General features: G+C 42.5%; 1 protein-coding gene across 1 annotated transcript in view; it reads left to right on the top strand.

Moving 5' to 3' along the window:
* The first annotated feature begins 1967 nt into the window (after window positions 1-1967).
* The window catches only part of synrg (synergin, gamma), a 32331-nt gene continuing 15917 nt past the window's right edge, over window positions 1968-18381 (top strand). The window contains exons 1-14 of the mRNA XM_030776433.1: window positions 1968-2002; window positions 6419-6459; window positions 8231-8358; window positions 8928-9055; window positions 9169-9274; window positions 9394-9505; window positions 10505-10807; window positions 12094-12375; window positions 13883-13960; window positions 14085-14281; window positions 15420-15653; window positions 15769-15908; window positions 16828-16949; window positions 17355-17417. Coding sequence (XP_030632293.1) covers window positions 1968-2002; window positions 6419-6459; window positions 8231-8358; window positions 8928-9055; window positions 9169-9274; window positions 9394-9505; window positions 10505-10807; window positions 12094-12375; window positions 13883-13960; window positions 14085-14281; window positions 15420-15653; window positions 15769-15908; window positions 16828-16949; window positions 17355-17417 — 1969 coding nt within the window. The remainder of the gene's footprint in view (window positions 2003-6418; window positions 6460-8230; window positions 8359-8927; window positions 9056-9168; window positions 9275-9393; window positions 9506-10504; window positions 10808-12093; window positions 12376-13882; window positions 13961-14084; window positions 14282-15419; window positions 15654-15768; window positions 15909-16827; window positions 16950-17354; window positions 17418-18381) is intronic.

Here is an 18381-nt window from a genome sequence, read left to right as displayed (position 1 = left end):
AAATTCCCTTTTCAATATCTTGCTAACATATGGATATCTTATATGGGATCATCAGATTTGCTACAAAACCTCAGATCTTTTAATTAATAAAATGTTTTCATCACAGCACCATAAGATTGCTGTTTTAGATGCTGGAAAACTGAAAAGTGGATGTACTCAGTCTGAGCATTTTAATTTGCAGTGAAATTTGCTAGCAGGTCAATGAGGCCATTAAAGAGGTTCCACATAGTATGCATCATACAACAGCACTGAGGCATTTTTGAAAAATGTAAATTTGATTTCATTAGCTCTTGTAATAGCATACAAATATAATGTGTTGCTTGAACAGTTAATCAAAGAAGCATGAGGTACAAAGCCTATTCTCACTACATCACAGGTAAATGAGGCCATTAAAGAGATCGGCTGAAAATTAAGGATAAAGAAAGAACCTTGTAATAATGTTTTCTGTCTCTCACATAATTAGGCTGCACTGCTATTACAAACCTAACAGAAAATGCAAACCTGAAAACTTAATTTTCCTTAAACCTCATTATGTCTTTGTGACAAGTGTGAGGATGAAGTCAAATTATTTATGCATGGCGACATAACAAAACCTCTATAGTACAACCGCTCCGTCAAAACTGAAAACAAATCCCCAGTGAAGTGTTACGACTTTGACAACTTTAAGCAAGCGCAATAGCGCCATCTTGTGCGAAAAGAAAACCAGAGCAGCGAGATTTAATTTGGGTCAATGGAAAATCTACAAGTACAATTCCACCTTGTAACAAGGACCTGAAGGTCCTTGTGACAAACGGGAATTTCTATGCTTTGCTTTACTCTGAGGGCAGAACCATAAAAGATTTGAAATGGTTACCATTAATTTATGAAGTAAAGAGCTCTAACCAGTAAGGATTTATAAATGCAGATCTGTAACTGTCACAAGAACTTAGTAAGAAGTGAAACAGTAAAGTTCCATCAGCCTGATTTTACCTCATTTTGCCCAGAAATCTCAAACATGAAGAGAAAATGTGTTGAGAATACAATCATACAATCATAACATATAGGGCAACAGCTGATCATTGTTAATGTAAATCAATCTCTGAAAACGTTATGTTCACATTCATTGTATAGGCTAATTCTTTTGTTTTTCTTTTTTTGTTTTTGTTTTGGATAAATAAGCTGTAACTGTAGAAATGTATCCTGTATCTATACACATGGAATTTACTTTAATGTGCATAAGCAGTCACCGCACGGTTGTATTAAACGTCCTTTTGTAGCCGGAGAGACGATTGAGTGATTCCACATCATAGGCTATACGGTACACATGGGTCCACTGTCATCCATTCTGTGTTACTGACCGGATATTGTATTCAATATCTGTATCTACAACACAGTGACAGCTGCTGCAATTAATAACCTCAATGTACAGGGGCTAATACATTCGCCCACATTAGGGTTTTATGAAGACTCTGTATCTACATTTCCGTACGGTTTTGGTTTTGTTTGCTGCATTTTTGCACATCTGAGCTGCTTGCAGTATTTACTACTGCCAGACACTGTTAGACTGTCATGTACTGTTTATACTGTGCATACTGTGCATCCTGTTTATACTGTTTGTTACTTGATCGTTACTTTGCCACTTTTCCGTTCTCTATTGGTTCTGTTGCTGCATTGCCCATCTGAGCTGCTGAACTACTTACCACTGCCGGGAACTGTTCATACTTTTGCTACTCTATTGCTATTTCATCTTATGTGTTGTTCTATTTTCACCTTATTTATTGTTTTATAGCATCGAGTACGGAAGCTGCAAACTTAATCTAGTTGTATTTGTAGAAGAGGCAACTGTACTTATGCAACGACAATGATATTCTATTCTATTCTATTCTATTCTTTTCTATTCTCACCATCTAGCACAGGTGACCCCGGAAGTTTCTACCGACGTCGGCTGACGTCGAATCAAATGATGTCACTTCATATAGCTGGTTAAGATGGCGCTGCGGCCCGGATCGGGGGGAAGTGGCAGGTACAGAATATTCATCAATTAGATATGCTACCCTTTTGCAACGCGACGAATTGACAGTCGTTTTTTACGTTTGATTATTTATAAACCAGTTTAATGATACAGTCGCAGTTATCTCAAAGTAGGAATTATGCAAATTGTTTCGTTGAAAGATGAGGATTTGGAGGGTTATTGAGCTATTATGCTAAGGATCCAGCTGGCTAGCCTGCTTCTGCTTTAGCGTCTGATAGGTTACGCTAATATAGCCATAGCCTACATGACGTTAGCTACTTTAGCTTGGCGTACTGTTTTGTTTTACCATTATTTCCCCGTTTTAGATCTTTCAGACTTAGTCCTTTCGTATTCATTCATATTGAGTCTGTTTCTTCACTACTTGTTTTTAGAGAGGTAACTGACTTAACCGGCTCTTGCATCGATAATACCACCAGGATAACCCAGCTGATTTTGTTGTTTTGACTTGATAGGGAACTGTCTGTTGGCTATGCCAAGAAGTCGACCTGTTTCCCATAGTTTAATTCTTCCCTTATGTAGAAGATCTTCGTTCGAGCAGAGAAAAACTGATTTTTGGACCCGTATGCTGTGTAGGTTTATGTCAGTGTAGACCTGTAGTACTGTGTAGAGTATGTCAACTGTATTACGTAAAACATGGGCAAGTTTGTATTTAGTGTTTGTTAACACCAAGAAAGAAGATAGCTTGTTTGTCCCAGAAAGTCAGTTCCCATCTAATTAGCAAGGTTTGTTTTTCAGAATGTCCTTGAGTCCTGTGCATCAAATCCATAAGAGTCAGTGTGACCAACCTCATTATTTTCTTTTTGGAAGATGTGTCCAGGTTAAACTGAGACATAGAAATGGTTACATGAGATCAGTGTAGAAGTTCAGATGTGATAGAATAGGCTTTACTTTAGTCAAGAAATTATATAACCCCACATAGTCTTATCTCCCCAGACGTATATCCTAAGAGATTGTTTAGTTAAGAGCAGTTAATAAAGTAATATCGATCCACTTCTCATAACACCTTATTTGTTTCATCACACCATAAGCTTTCTATAACCTTCAAAATGAGCATATTGAAGCAACCCCAAAGGTACCCATGAGTAACTGTGAATGTTTAGACGGCTAGACATAAGTGCATGAGCAGCTGAGGTTTGATGTAGCCGTGTATCCTACAGAGAAGATGAAAAGGCCAGCCTCATCATTTTTTCATGGATGGGGCTGAGTTTCTTAAATAATAAATGTTTGGCTTGACTCTCCACTGGACCAGGTAACACTGATACCCACAGTGAAATCTAATATGTGCTCTGACTATTAGATATGTTACTTGGCTAGATTTAGGCTACCAAGGCTAGGTTATGATTAATAAAATCCATTTGTCTAGCAAGGAGACTGCATCTCTCATGGCTGGTTTTGTTATAATTATTAAGTGATGAGACAGTTTGTATCGAACCTTACTCTCTGTTTCACAGCCTTAACAACATGAAATTAGAGGTGGAATTGCAGGAACCACTCTCCATATCAAACCATTAATGGTTCATTGGCTGCATGGTCCCGCTAATAAGTGTGGCCACTGGTTCGCCAAGACATTTTGGTTCATTTTCTGAACTTGTTACCTAAATCGGATGGTATAAGATTTGTAAGAAGTCTTTAGATTTTAGGCTCTAGAGATATGGCATTTCCTAATCAGGTATTTCTTCAAACATCATCATACTTTAAGAATAGACTCTTGAAGGGTGTTTAAGAACAGAGGTGATAAGACTAGTGTGGCAAGAACTCTCGATAAGAATTAGGCTGAGTTATTTTAAATAGGTTTAAACTCACTTTTTCCTCATACAGCTGGTTAGTTTGAAAACATCAGTTAAGTTCTTTTTTTGTGGTTTGTCTGAGGAGGGGAATGTTTTAAAAACAGGTGAGCTCTTGAGTAAGATCATTATCCCTAAAACTGAGTTCTGCTTCTAGGTTTTCTTTTGATTTCATCCCCAAAGATAATTTCTAGTGATGGAGTATATTCATCGTAACCCCTCACACGGCTTTTCAGGAGATCTCAGGGAGTTTTTACAAGACGTCTGTCTTACATAAACGCAGATACATTTTTGAGGACAGAAGAGAAGAGAGAAAATGGGCAAGTGTGGACTCCCATAGAGTGGTCTCTTACTCCAGTGGAAGTCCTTACACAGACAAGCCAGAGAACCAGTTGGTGCTCCTCATGTGACTAGTATCATTTGCAGGCTGTGGGTGGGATCTGGCAGGATCTGAAACGTTGCAGGCAGGAACCAAGAGTTGGCGCTTATGCTATATACTATCACTGAATTAATGAGGCCACGGCAGACTGTTGGCTTAAAGCAAAAAAAAAAAGAAAAAAGAAAGTGCATCTTTACAGGCACTTTTCTGCCAATGTTCAGGAACTAAAAAGTTCCTGAACTTTCTAGAGTGGGAACTGCACAGTTTCTGAAAGCATTCATGCTTGCTTTCCCACTGCACTGCAAGAATCACAAAGATGATGTAAATTAGGAATAAGTGACGCAAAAACTGTGAGTCTGTCTAAACCACTTTTGATAGTGTGATATTTATGTACCTGATTGTTTGTTTCTAATTACATCCTGTAGTGTAAAGCCAACCAACTGTACCAAAAATTGCTGTAGTTCTTCTCTCAGTATGTGTATGACTACTTACTTTGAGGGAAATGAGGGGATACTTTGTTTGTCCCAAAGATCGTCCCTGATCATACAAAATTACGTTATTTGTCATTAAAAAGTATTAAAACCCGTGACATTAGTAAGCCAACTGACATGTAATACATTCATATTGAAAGTGCAGTGTTCATTGACTCAGAACCAACAGGAGAATTAGTTTGAAAGTATGAGAGAGAGAATCTTTCTCAGTGCTACAGTGGAAGCCAGGTCAATATGCTTCTGATTTCAGTACTAGGCAACTCTAGAAAGAAGAGGAGGTGAATAATTAAAAATCCTTTAGACTGCGAGTGTAAGGGTCCATGAATGTTTAATTACGTATTGGAACTACTGTTTACATGTCCTGAGACTTTCCCAGACACTGATCAGACCGGTGGTGTTTTTCCTGAAACTGATCTTATTCTCTCCTGCAGCTCCCTGATATCAGCAGCCGTTCTGTGAAGGTGACTGTGAGATGGGCTTTTACTCTCTGACATTTAAACCGCCCCCCCCCCCAAAAAAAAAACCTGCCACTCCATTAGCTGGGTCTTCGCACATACTGACGTCACGTACTGATTTCTTTCAGTGTTAATCTGTAGACTTAATCCAGGAATTTTTTTTTTCCTCCATGGTTTAATGGCTTTGCGGCCACTCTTTAAAGCTGTAAATCTGAAGATGGACAGATGCGTCACAGACAAGCGCAGCCATTCTAATGGCTGCCTTTTATTCACTGGTTTGGATTACAGAAGAGGCTTTAGTTTAGACCGCATCCTTGATGTAGAAAAGAGTTTTGTTTAAGTATGTTTTGACTCATCCATCTTCTCTTTTTGGTTTTGTCCTTTCAGTGAGTTGTTGTTGTTAAATGGAAGACGGTGAAAGAAAAGGGAGGCTTTTTTTTTAAAGACGGTTGCGACAGAAGTTATGACTTAATTACGGTGACTACATGTTTGACTCAGGTGTGCTGTGATGGGATTGCTCTGATTTAGGTTAAACCTGCTCGCTGGCCACAGAGCCTCAACAGATGTTAATGGGATTTGGGTCACAAGTGCTGTTTCCTCTTTGTGTCGCCCAGGAGGGCTCGCCCAGGTTTCTCTCCTCCCTCCTGTTCGTTCCACAACTCAGATGGTATCTGTCTGTCCTGTGGTTATGTTTGGTACTTTGCTGAGTTTTAGTTTGACCCAGTTTTTCCCCTTGCATTGTCAATAATTCGTTATTAGAAAAGAAAAAGAAGAGATTGTATCCAGTGATGTTGTTTGATACCGTTCCGCTCTGTGCAGAAAAGAACCGTGCTAGCACATGCCGTTAAGAACTTTCTGGAAGAGTTGTGAGGAGAGGCCGTGTTCTGATCGATAAGCGGTATTCTGAGCTACATCAGAATGTTATCGAGTGTGTGTCAGATTGAGCGCTTGCCTCCAGTCTGATCGTTATTCATGCATTCCTTTAAGGAGCTTAGTGAGGGAGACGCAATAAAGACCGCAATAAAGACCACACTGCCCGACACAGGCAAGGCCTGTAATAACACACGCAGAGAAATGTTCACTAGTCCCTGGTTCATTAATTGCAGACCTCTCCAGTTGCGTTTTGTTCTCTCACTCTTCTTGCTGTCCTGTATTTTCTTGAGCCGGTTCTGTACAACATACACAGTGAGGTGTCTGCTCCTGGCGACATAAAACAAACCGTGAATATTACAGTTTCAACCATTGTACGCATATATCTCTGTTCGATTTAACGTGATTTTTTTGGTTTGTTTTTTCAGTTTTATGTATCCTGTTGGAGGAGGGCTTGGACCTCCACAAGGTGAGTGCATTTCATCTTCTTTGCTCATGATGTCATGAAGCACGTCACAAGCCACCGTTAACAAAACGCCTGCATGTTTTTAATTGGTTTAGCCTGAAACTGGATATAATGAGTGTTAATTTTTTTAAAATATTGGACTACGCTTGTTTATCAAACACGCCTAATTGCCTTCAGACATTGCATTCAGTACCCATAGTTCAGAGCTCATTACTTCAAACTGAACATGCATTTTCAGTTGTAGTGTTGAATGTTAAGGCGTCGCCAGGCAATGATCAGGGCTTCTTTTACTTCTGGAGAAGTTACAGATGCATTTTATTTATTACATATTGTTAATTTTCTCGACCATCATCAGGAATAGGTGTACACACTGTTACAACCCATGTGCTAAATACTGTGCTGACTTTGCACTGGCTCAAAGTTTTAAGAAGTATTATTGCCAGAAAATGTGGCAGAATTCTTCCAGCACAAGTGTTTTAAAGGAAACTGTAAGATCAATACCTCAGGAACTGTAATTTGGAAGTAATTAAAACCATATGTCTTATTAGCATGCTGTGTCAGGTAGTGTTTCAGCGCAGTAAAAAAAAACACAACCATGTACGTCTACGCTGGCCACCTTCCCCTTTAGGGAAACCAGTTCAGTCCTGATTGCTTTGCCACCGCTGCCTTCAGGTGTCAGTCCATTCCTCCAGCCAGTGGAGTCCGTAGAGACAGGCCCATGAGGCAAACCTAAGAAAAAAAAAATTGACCCCATTGGTACCATTCATGATTTCTGGTTTTCATAGCAGTAAAGAAATGGAAATAAAAGCAGATTACAAGTTTTTGTAATCTTTGTAAAAGAAGAAAGAAAGAAAGAGCCTCCTGTAAACTTTTGAACTAAGCTGTGTGTTCAGTGACACTCCTCAACCTAACCACATCAAGCAACAGTGTCTCCATTGTGTTGATACTGGAGTCATGAGGCTCTCATCGGAAATGTATTCCATTTTTAAAGGTCCTGTTCACCTCAACCTCCTGCCCACTCACACACCCTGTTAGTGCCAAGTCATGTTGTGTGGGTTCTGCGTAATCGCAGGAGAAGGGAGCTAAAGTTGGAGGGTGTGTTTTTGGTTTTGTGTGTGTGTGTGTGTGTGTGTGTGAATTGAGCGGAAGCGTCTGTCGCATAGATGAGTATAGTATTTAGGTTCCAGAGTGAAATGACTGTGACATAGAAATGGAAACATGCGTGGTTAAGTCCTCCACAGAGGCTTAGTTATCTGCTAATGTTGCTCTTCAGTGTAGCTCGTCATACTCACCCTCTTGTGACAGGGCTGTTAAAGGCGTCATTAGGTGTAACCAATGGCACTGTCATGTAGCTATGTACAGGAACATGTTACATGTGTTTCGAAACAGCCAGCGTGACATTCTGGTAGAGGTCTTTTCTGGTAAATTATGCAATGTTTCTGCAGGATTTGAGAACGTGTGTTTGTTAGCAGTTGAGGTGTTGCTCTTTGTGTCAGCTACGGCGTCTGTGATATCACATCTTTCCCTCTGCCTCCTAATCAGTTCTCACAGCTTAGTTTGGAGAAATAGATTTCTCCAATTTGTAGAAAATAGCATTTCTTTTTTTTTCTTTTTTTTTTTTTTCCAAGAAGAGGTAGTTTGTGTTTCAGGGAGGCACGTTCAAGTTGCAGTGACTAAACTCAAATGGGGAAATCACCATCGCTGTTAACTGATGTCTGAGTGGCACAGATTATTGTCATGTCTATAACATGTGTCATATGGCTCTTGGTGACAGGAATGATGCCCATGCAGCAACAACAACAACAGGGTTTCCCCATGGTGCCGGTCATGCAGCCTAACATGCAAGGCATGATGGGAATGAACTTTGGTGCTCAGATGCCTCCTGGCGCCATGCCGATGCAGGTTGGTCTAAGCGGTATCAGACGAGGAGGGGGGGGGGGCAGTTTGCAGTGTTTTGGTTAATGTGGCTGAGAATTGGACACTTTTGCCTTTAGCTACTTCTCATAGTTTGACATGAACTATAAAAATGTTTTAAAGGCCTTTGCACTGCATACTGCGCACTAGTACCTAAAACCCTTTTATAGGCATTTTCCCTACTGTTCTCCGGACAAACAGCTCTGTCTTTCTTTTGCTTTTGCTTTCAAAATCCCTTGACGTTTTATGATGACAGAGAACAGTTTATTGCTATTTGACCAGCTTATGAGAACTGTCATCCTTCAGGCTGTCTTCGCAAACAGCGCCTCAATGTGGTTTTTGTTTGTTGTTTTTTTTTTCTATTTCAGTCTTTTAAATTCCGTAGGATCTAATTTAGATATGACAGTAAAAATGTTTAATGCGTCTACCCCACTCTAAAATCCCGTAGTAATTTTAACAGTGCGCTGGCAGTGCATTGAGTCCTTATGATGTGTAGTGCAATGTTCTCTGTTTTGTTTTGTTTTTTTTTTTCTTCTAATTCTTTGCCCTCTTCGTAGGGTGGTATGGCTATGGGAATGCAAGCCCCGGGGATGCAGTTCATGGCTCAGCCCCAGTTTATGGGCATGAGGGCCCCGGGGCCCCAGTACCCCGCTGACCTGCAAAAACAGATGGCAGAAGAGCACCAGTAAGACCTCGCCTCTCTCATCATCAGTGCAGGGCTACTGTGCGTTGACAAGGGGCTGAACTCATGACCCGTGTGTGTGTGTGTGTTTGTGTGTGTGTGTGTGTCTTGTGCAGAAAACGTTTGGAACAGCAACAGCGTATGCTGGAGGAGGACCGCAAGAGGAGGCAGTTCGAGGAGCAGAAACAGAAGCTTCGGCTGCTGAGCAGCGTCAAACCCAAGGTGAGCGTTGACCGCGTCGCCGTGACAGCCGGCCGACATTTTCTATCAAAATCCTGCATGCGAGGCTTACACGCCACTGTTAAGTGCCCCGGTAAGAATAAGGTGGAACTGTTTCGTAGACTGGAGAGAAGAGTCGGGATGATGCCCTTGAGGCCATTAAAGGAAACCTGGACGGTTTTAGCCGAGACGCCAAGATGCATCCGACTCCCTCCACACAGTCCAAGAAACCAGGTACATCCATCTGCCTGCACCAACGTCTCAGTCCCTATCTACACACAGAAACACTCTCTCTCTCTCTCTCTCTCCTTCCCTCTCCCTCCCCCCCGAAATGTCTAGTTGGGCCAACATCACAGCAGCCTTGAGAATAACAGGGTCCCCACAGTGCTTGTCAAAAAGCAGACATGACTGCCAGAGACACGCAAACACGGTGACAGAGACTAGGACAAAGACACAGCAGTGCTGTTTTCTCACACTCCTCACTACCCTTGTGTGTGTGTGTGTGTGGGTGTGGGTGTGTATGTGTGTGTGTGTCACACATAGCCGTAGCTATGGCCATCTATTTACAGCTCCCTGTTTTTGCTCAACGTGCCACTTGCACTGAAGTGAAAACATTGTCCTCAATGTTTTCCTCAGAAAGAGAAACATTCTGGAGGGTTCCATGGGGTATATGATTGCTTCTTTGAACACTGTGGTCATCTTCCTGCTTTTATTCACTCTTTCTGTCACTCAGCCATTTCTTTTTCGCATTTTGTGGTTGTCCAGTAGTCTGTTATAGTTTGTTCTAATGGCTTTAGTTGATTGGAACAATTGTTTTTTTTATCGTTCTCACCTGCTTTGTCTCTTACTCAATCTGTTGACTCTGTACTTCTTTGCTTACAGAAACTCTAAAGGTAGAACCTAGTCTAGAAGGGTCATGTTTGCTTTGGTGCACCACAGAAAATTGAACGTCGTTCAAAACGTAAATTTTAAATGGTTTTCTTTTTCATTTGAATTTGTGCTGTATCCAGCAGCTCTGGCATTTGGCCTAGTTTCTGGTGTACTCGTGCAAAAATGGACCTCGTATTTATCAATGTCACACATTGTTCATTTTTTCTCCCATTTCTGTCATCATAACTCATTTGTTGTGCCATCTTCATTTTGTGTGTGTGTGTGTGCGTGTCTGTGTGTGTGCGTGTCTGTGTGTGTGCGTGTCTGTGTGTGTGCGTGTCTGTGTGTGTGTGATTTTTGCAGACTCATCGCCATCTCACTCTTCTGTCACCTCTCACTCCCTCCCCCCTGCTTTCCCAGAGGACGATGACGAGTTTAGTGACTTTATACAGGGGCCTGTCGATGTCCCCTCCACTTTTCCACCCCCATCACAGCCTTCATCTTCCCCAGCCCTACAACCAGGTCTCTCTAGCCAACCTTTAGCTACTGGTCCTGGTCAACACCCCTCCTCTTCCTCACTCAGTCACTCCTTAACTCCCTCTGTGTCCATTCCTACTGCCACCCAACACTCTACTGTCATCTCCAGCTCCCAGTCTGCATTCCAAGGTAACTTCTGTTTTTCTCTTTGACCAAACTTATCACTGATCTGCATAAGTAACGTACCACATGCCTGTGTATTTCACTGACTCGAAAAAGTCAAACGAAATGCTAGCACTGTGAAAACCCACCTTACACATGTTTGTTTTTTAAAGCGAGTTTTTAAGCCTCACCTGACGCGAGCACCCCCCCCCCCCCCCCCCCCCCTTCTCGGTTTGTGAGCACACAGACGGCGCGCCATATGGCTGCGTTAGTTAAGCTTTAAACGTACTACACAGCACGGAGTAAATAACTTCAAAGTTTAACCTTGCCAGCAGTTTGAAATTCTGGTGACAGTTTATCAACAGGGCTCAGTGTGGGCTCAGTCCCCCCCCCCCCCCCCTCCTCCTCCTATCTGTTGGCGGGGGCTGCTTCTGGTCCTGCTGACTGCGGCACTTCCCCGATAAGCCAGTTAGAGTAACGGGGGAGCGTGGGGCTATGTGACGGTGCGCTAGCCAGAGGGGAGGCAGGCGTTAAGAGTCCTCCCGCCCGTGCTGAGCTGGGATGAGTGACTGGCCCTCGCTGTCAACGGCAGAGAGAGAGAGAGTTCACCTGACGGCCAGCGGGAGATAAGCCGCTCGCCACGGGACGAAGCTCCACCCGGAACGCGGTGGTGTCATCTCCTCCCGCCCTCCGTCAGAATTCTGTTGCAAACCTGCAGTCCCTTCTATAGGATTTGTGACCTAGTTTTTTTATGTTGTTTTTTTTTTTTTTTTTTTTTGTCGTCTACAAGATGATGCTTCAAAACGATATTCGTATTTTTAAGGAGAATCACTTCTATATTGTTGAAAGGTGTAGGTGAAAATCATTTTCTGTGAAGTACACTTGAGTCGAGAATGTATATACTAGGCAAAGGGTGTTGCGATTCAGCAGTTTTTTTTTTTTATCCCCCTGCACGGATTTAGAGAGCATCTGAAGTTCCTTTTTTTTTTGTTTTTGCATGTTTTCTGTGGTTGACTTTCTGTTGACCTCTTGACTGTCCATATGTTTAAATCGACCAGATGAAAACGTTGAAGGCTCCTTATAGTACCTCACTCGTATTTCTGTATTTCACCCGTGGAGGTCTTTCATTTGTATTGTCTTGAAAGGAAGGGGGACATGAAAGAAAATGGGAGCCTTGTAACAGTTTGGAACAGGTCAAAACGATTCAATTCCCACTTGACCCAGGTCAAATGCTATTCCATTGAAAGTGATGAACAGAAAACACATAGTCAGATACCAATATAACCCCCAGTAACCCTAATTCACCTCTCTAGGACCATCTCTCGAGGAGAAGATGTTTTCATCCTGTGATTTTACCGTTGATAAGAAGGCCCAGGTTAGCTTTAAGTCTCAGCAAGGTTTGGCAGAGCTTGCACCAAAACCTCACGTGGTGGCCCAGTTTCACCCCAGCCCAAGAGCACGAAACTGGGCTGACGCTCCAGCCGACCTGGGCTCCGCCTTCCATCTAACACCTGCACCCGAAACCCCATCAACTACCACGGCAGCGCCCCCAAAAGAAGCAGCTGACACACCCCCACAGACCGTTAACAGCGGCGGTGAGAGGAGAAGTCTTTCATTTTTCTGTCTCGTCTCGCCTCGCCTGCAAGCGTAACGAAATTAACATCCTCCCGTCTCCGGGCTGTCTTCACTCTCCTACTAATAATACGTTTGATCTGCCATGTACCGGGGCAATTCTTTTCTTAATCTATCTGTCTTCCAAAATTAACTCGCAACATTTTCGCTCTGAATATGATTGGATCAAGCTAATGCCTGGTGATTTTTAAAAATTTTTTTTCTGTACCCGAAGCTGCCACCTAGCTGTGTCTTGCAGCATAAGTTGAAAGATGTATGATATTAGAAAAATGAAATGCAAAACAAAATGTCTGTAACTCTGTTTTACTGAGCATGTGTATAAAATGATCCACTCATATCTCTGAACAGTAAGAAAGATCAGACTTAATGTCTGCTCTGAGATCAGACCCCCCCCCCCCCCCCCCCCCCAGACACCGTCCTCTCACGAGCTGAGTCATAATGGACAAATCAAGTGAAGTATCCTCAGGTGATTGCTCTGGTGTTGTGGTCCCGACTCAGTGATGGCCGGTCTGCTCGTTGTGCCAACGTCCTGATTGTGCAGAAGTGTTTTCAGGCTCCTGTCATTAAAGCGCTCTGACGGAATGCTGGAGTTCGCAGCGTCCGTGGAAGTCCGCCGGACCTCCGCTCGTTGACTCAGTCAAAAGTGTTTTTTTTTTTGTTCCTCCTTCTTTGTGCTGCTTTCAGAGAGATTGATTTTTGGCGCATGCTGACTGCTTCAGTTTAATAACAGAGATATGAGGAGCTGGCCTGTCTGTATCAGGGATTCTTTGCTCTGAGGAACCTTTTGGTTTTTTTTTTTTTTTTTTTCTGCATCTCTGTATCTCTGCTTTCATTTCTTCTTCTGTTTGCCTGACCCTGTTTTGCCTTAACCCGGTTTGTTATGTCCTGCTGTGGTGTTCATGATTTCAGCTCAACAGTCTCACCATAATCAATGGGTCTTCATTGATCTTCCCAAGCTTGTTGACTGTGCACTGGTGTGTGGGGATGATTAAGCCTGGATCGTTTTTTTTTGTTTGTTTTTTTTTAGTTTGATGAAGTAATTACAAGACTCAAATGGACATCTGATGTGTTGAATCAGATTGTGAATGTAGCCTAATTTACTTCTCACCAGGACTCAGAATCCAAGTTCGCTTTCATTTTTCTTCAGTAAGGACAAAATGTAATTATCAGAAAAAAAAAAAAAGGAAAAGGTTTTGGTCAGTGTTAAAACAGAAAAAAACCTTCCCTCTTGCTACCGCTTAATTTCTCCGTCCCGAAGGTAACTGGTTTGTTTTAGGCTAAATACAGATGAACGGATGCCTGAAAAAAGGGGGAAACTTTGTGAATGAGCAAATGGTGACATCAGTTGTACATCTGTACTGCGCTCTCTGGACAGCAGGTGTGGAACACTGCTGGGATTGGGGAAGTATGAGTAGACAGATCTGCCTTGTCTACCACAGCTTGTAACTGTCACCGTTTTACTGCTAGCAGGTGTCGGCGTGTACCCCCAACAAGAACATATGCAGCCCATGATGCCCTCCTGGCTCTACAATGAGAGTCTTATCCCAGGTAAACACCATTATAACACGCATCCAACATCTGTTTTTACTCTCTGCGTTTCACAGCTAATAACTTTTTATGGGTTAAATGCAATGCTGTGTGTGTAAAAAGTTCCCCGTTTGGTTTTGTACAGAGATGTTCAAGAAGGTACTTGAGATCACCATGACTCCAGCAGGCATCGACACGGCCAAGCTCTACCCCATTCTGATGTCATCAGGCCTACCCAGAGAGGCCCTGGGTCAGATCTGGGCCTCAGCAAATCGCACGACACCCGGCAAACTCACCAAGGAGGAACTGTACACTGTGCTGGCCTTGATTGGAGTAGCACAGGTGTCCTTTTTGGTTAATTTGTTTTGATATGTAGTCCCTTTTATGTAGTCCCTTTTATAAGACTTCCCAGACAGAAATGTCCTTTGTCCAAAGACGAAGAAGAAGTAACAGCAGAACCAATAAAGTCAGCAGAGTTGAACTGCAAAACATGAATCCCAGACAATAGCAAGAGTCTATTGGTTTTTAGTTGAGTAAAAGGCAGAAAGATGGATATACCACTGCGCACATGACCAACAACATTTTGACTTCCTGTGTTTTTTTTGTTTTGTTTCCCAAAGAGTGTCTGTTTAGTCTTGTTTGTGTTGACACGTGATGTGTCTTTTGCTTTAGTCCGTGTTGATGAGCAGTGATACATACATACAGCATTAGACGTGTGTGGCACAGTAAAGCAGTGAGAGTGAACTGGACTGACACGGGGTGTAATCTCCCTGCTCGGGAGTGCGGCAGCAGAGCCCGTGGGAGCAGACAGACAGCGCGTCAGCCACGCGAGCGCATCAGTACCACGCCAGGCAGAATACCCAGAGCTTTTTTCTTATGTAAATGTGACCCCTCTTTAGGGAGCAGCTGCAAAAAACGGAGTCCGCTAGGGGTGGCTGCTAACACTTGAGTTGATTTTAATGAATAATTTAAGAAAAGTCTCAGTCTTTCTCTTAATGAAATTGAAAGAATAGACAAACAGATGGAGAAATAAAGCCCTCTCGTCTGACAGCTTTGTTTTTTTTTTTTTTTCCCTTAGTTCCATTGCATGCATTTTCTATTAGATTTCTATTATACCAAGTGGAGAAATCCCATATGATCATTCAAAGAATCAAGTTTGAATATTAAAAATCATGCACTCCAGGAGGTTTACCAGAACCATCCACATCATACTGGTGGATATAGCATCTCTGTTGAACAGATATCTCTGGTTAATCTTTTCCCCCACTTTAGTGCTTTCCACTTTGGGTTATGTTCATTTCCACAGTTCACTGAAGCACTGTTTAATTCTCTCTCTGTTTCCTTGACCATTGTTTCCTGTTGAAATGCTGAGTGCAGGCTCCATCTCAACCAAACAAACCATGGTTTCCATCTTGTTTCTTTTTCTTTTTTTTTCGTTTTTTCTTAAATTTATTTGTTTGTTTGTTCTTCTCTGTTCCAGAGTGGTCTTCCAGTGATGAGCTTGGATATACTTAGTCAGTTCCCCTCTCCTCCGGTTCCCAACTTGCCAGCTATGGCCATGGCCCTGCCCACTGTCATTCCCCAGCAGCCAATCATGGCTCAGCCACCTGTTTCCATGGCAATGCCCACTCCTGCACCAGCTGTCATGGGAATGACTCCAAGTGCACCAACACAAGCTCCCACCAACTTCATTGCCAACTTCCCTCCTGTCCAGGTAACATGTCAGGGCCGAATTAAGACCATCATTGATAAAATCCAGTGCAACACGATTAAAACAGTTTTTGGTTGTTTTATGGTACACACACATCAGTACTGTTTGTATTTTTAAGGGGCCCAAAGCCGACGATGACGATTTTCAGGACTTCCAGGAGGCTCCTAAAGCAGGAGGAGGGGGAGGAGAAGATTCATTCACTGATTTCCAGGGAGAATCAGGGGGAACTTTTCCCAGTTTGGCCCCCTCTCAGAACAGGTACAACACACATGAGCTAAACTGTAACCGAATCCAAACGGATTGCGCGATGTCCATGCAAGAGGAGACGCTAACAGTGACGTTCAGTCTAACGCCTCCCGTACGGAAAAGAAGATCTTACGATGCCACTCCGTGATATTACTTTAAAGTTTAATACGGTGTGTTGTTTTGTTCCACCTAGCTTAGTGCATTCTTCTGGAGCATAAAATTGAGCCAGGCTTTGTAATAGCTTGTAATAATCCACCCAGCACAACAATTAAGCTTCACCATCTATGTTAATGAATTCATTTCAGAGGACTGCAGATAAGCTCATTCCATTTTATTAGTTTTCAAAACCTGGTGGAGATATTCTGTCCTCCTTGGGAGGGAGAGGAAAATGGCAATTATCTAAAGGAGGAGGAGGGCGTAAGGAGAGAGAGAGAGAGAATAAAGACAACCGTATCTGAGTGACACAGCCTTCCAAAATCCTACACTCTTACTGAACACAAAAAGCTCCATTGTTTTACTGGCATATCATGGTTCCTCAGACTCCCTGATTATTGTCCAATTAAAAGAGAGAGAAAGAAAAGAATTCTGTCTCGCCAGAATATTTAGGTGAGAGTTTTGTGGGTGTTCTTCAGTGTCAGATCATTGTGAGAGAACATACTGTCGTTCTCGCGCTGAGACGGCTTAAACTTACAGCTGTCAGTTAAGGATTATTCGAGGTTTGGAGAGTTTTATCGAGAGACTCTCGTTACTCTTTACCACTTCATCACGGCCTAAAGGTTGACTGAAAATGACTTGAAGTGATTAGAGCTTTGTAATTGCACCCCTGAGCTCTTGCCTGTCACCTTACGGTTTGTGCACTGACTTACTGAACATTGGGGTGTGTGTGTGCGTGCGTGTGCGTGTGTGTGTGTGTGCGTGTGTGTGTGTACAGTGGCCCTGCCATGCTGACTCCAGTGTCTGGTACCTCGTCAACCTCCTCCTCTGACAAATACGCCGTGTTCAAACAGCTGTCTGTGGAGCAGCCTGCAGCAGATCCTACGCCTCCTGTGTCAGGTACCCCACACACACACACACACACACACAGCTCCCTCATTAGCTCCTGTAGATTCCAGCTCTCATAAACCAACTGCCATAATAAATTAAATGTTGAAAAGAAAAAAAACATTGTTTTGACAGATTTTTTCCTGCCTTATTTCCATTCTATATGCCAATTATATGTTGAAAAGAAAAACATTGTCTGAAAGATTAAATGGTTCCAGGTTCCTCTAACAAAACAATTAAAGACCTGCATAAAGAGTTGCTTCACTTAAAACATTGCTTACCGCTGTTTAGATTGTGGAAACCCTGTCCTTTAGTCTGACAGAATAAATGTATGTAAATGTGTGTATGCATTTAGAAATGCGAAGCTACAGTGTTATGATACTGTTGTTTGAATATTGAAAATTTTCTTGATTTCAGATTTTGGCGACAAGTACAGTGTATTCAGACAGCTGGAACAGCCAGCAGACAGGAAACCAGTAGGTAAGCAAAATAAAAAAATAAAAAAAAAAAGAAATTGTCTCTTCTCACGATGCATGTATAAATATACACGCAGCACCAGAATACCTATTCCAAAATTTGAATCTGTCCCAGACGTTCCTAAGCTGAAGTATTTGGGTATGACTTAACCCAGTGAGATTCTCATTACCCAGAACCTGTCATGATGGTTAGCCTGGTTTTACCCAGCAGAGCTGTCAAGGAGGTAGAAGAGCAAGTTAGGTGTTGAAATACGAGGGATGTAGCATAGGAGAAAAAAAAAAAGTTCAATTTTATCGGTTTTAACACGGAGAGAGATACTTCTCTTGAAGAATATTGGTAATCCATTTTGGTATTGCATTTTCTGAGCGAGAGGCTTAGCGTAAGATTGAAAATGTGATATTTAGCCAATGATAAATAATAAAACATCCCCACAGAGGGTCCAGTGAAGTGTTTGTTGAAAGGCCTGGTGTTTTTTTGCGCCGCCGAGAGCTAACTGCATTGAGTCCAACGCGTATGTCCGTGTTTTGCTAGAACAGTATCCAGCGGGGACTACCCTCAGAGCAGCAGTAAGTCACGTGTGCTGTGAATCCTATCTGAAGTGCTTCTGTTTCACCTCCTGTCCTGAATGCTTGTTTCTCCAACAGACTAGAGCAGAGTTCTGTTCTTCCAACTTTTTTTTTTTTTTTTCTTCTCCCCACTGCATGTTTACAGCGAAGACTAGCCGTCTCCTCGTCTGAATACTCTCTCAGCTCTCGCTGTCAATGTTTCCATGTACGTTGTTTTCGCTACAACGGCAAGGGGTTTGTCACAGGATGATTTCTTCCCCCCGCCCCCCCACTCTGGAGATGTTATGGTGCTAGGGAGAGAGACACACACCGAATTCTGAAGCGTGACTTTAGAATGTCCCAGATTTTTTGGACTAGGATTCAGTGCATGTGCAGAATTTTGTGTGTGTGTGTGTGTGTGT

This window comes from Chanos chanos, chromosome 6 (assembly GCF_902362185.1).
Source record: "Chanos chanos chromosome 6, fChaCha1.1, whole genome shotgun sequence".
Lineage (NCBI taxonomy): Eukaryota > Metazoa > Chordata > Actinopteri > Gonorynchiformes > Chanidae > Chanos > Chanos chanos.
Note: the sequence above shows the minus strand (reverse complement) of the source record. Positions and strands in the feature narration are given on the sequence as shown.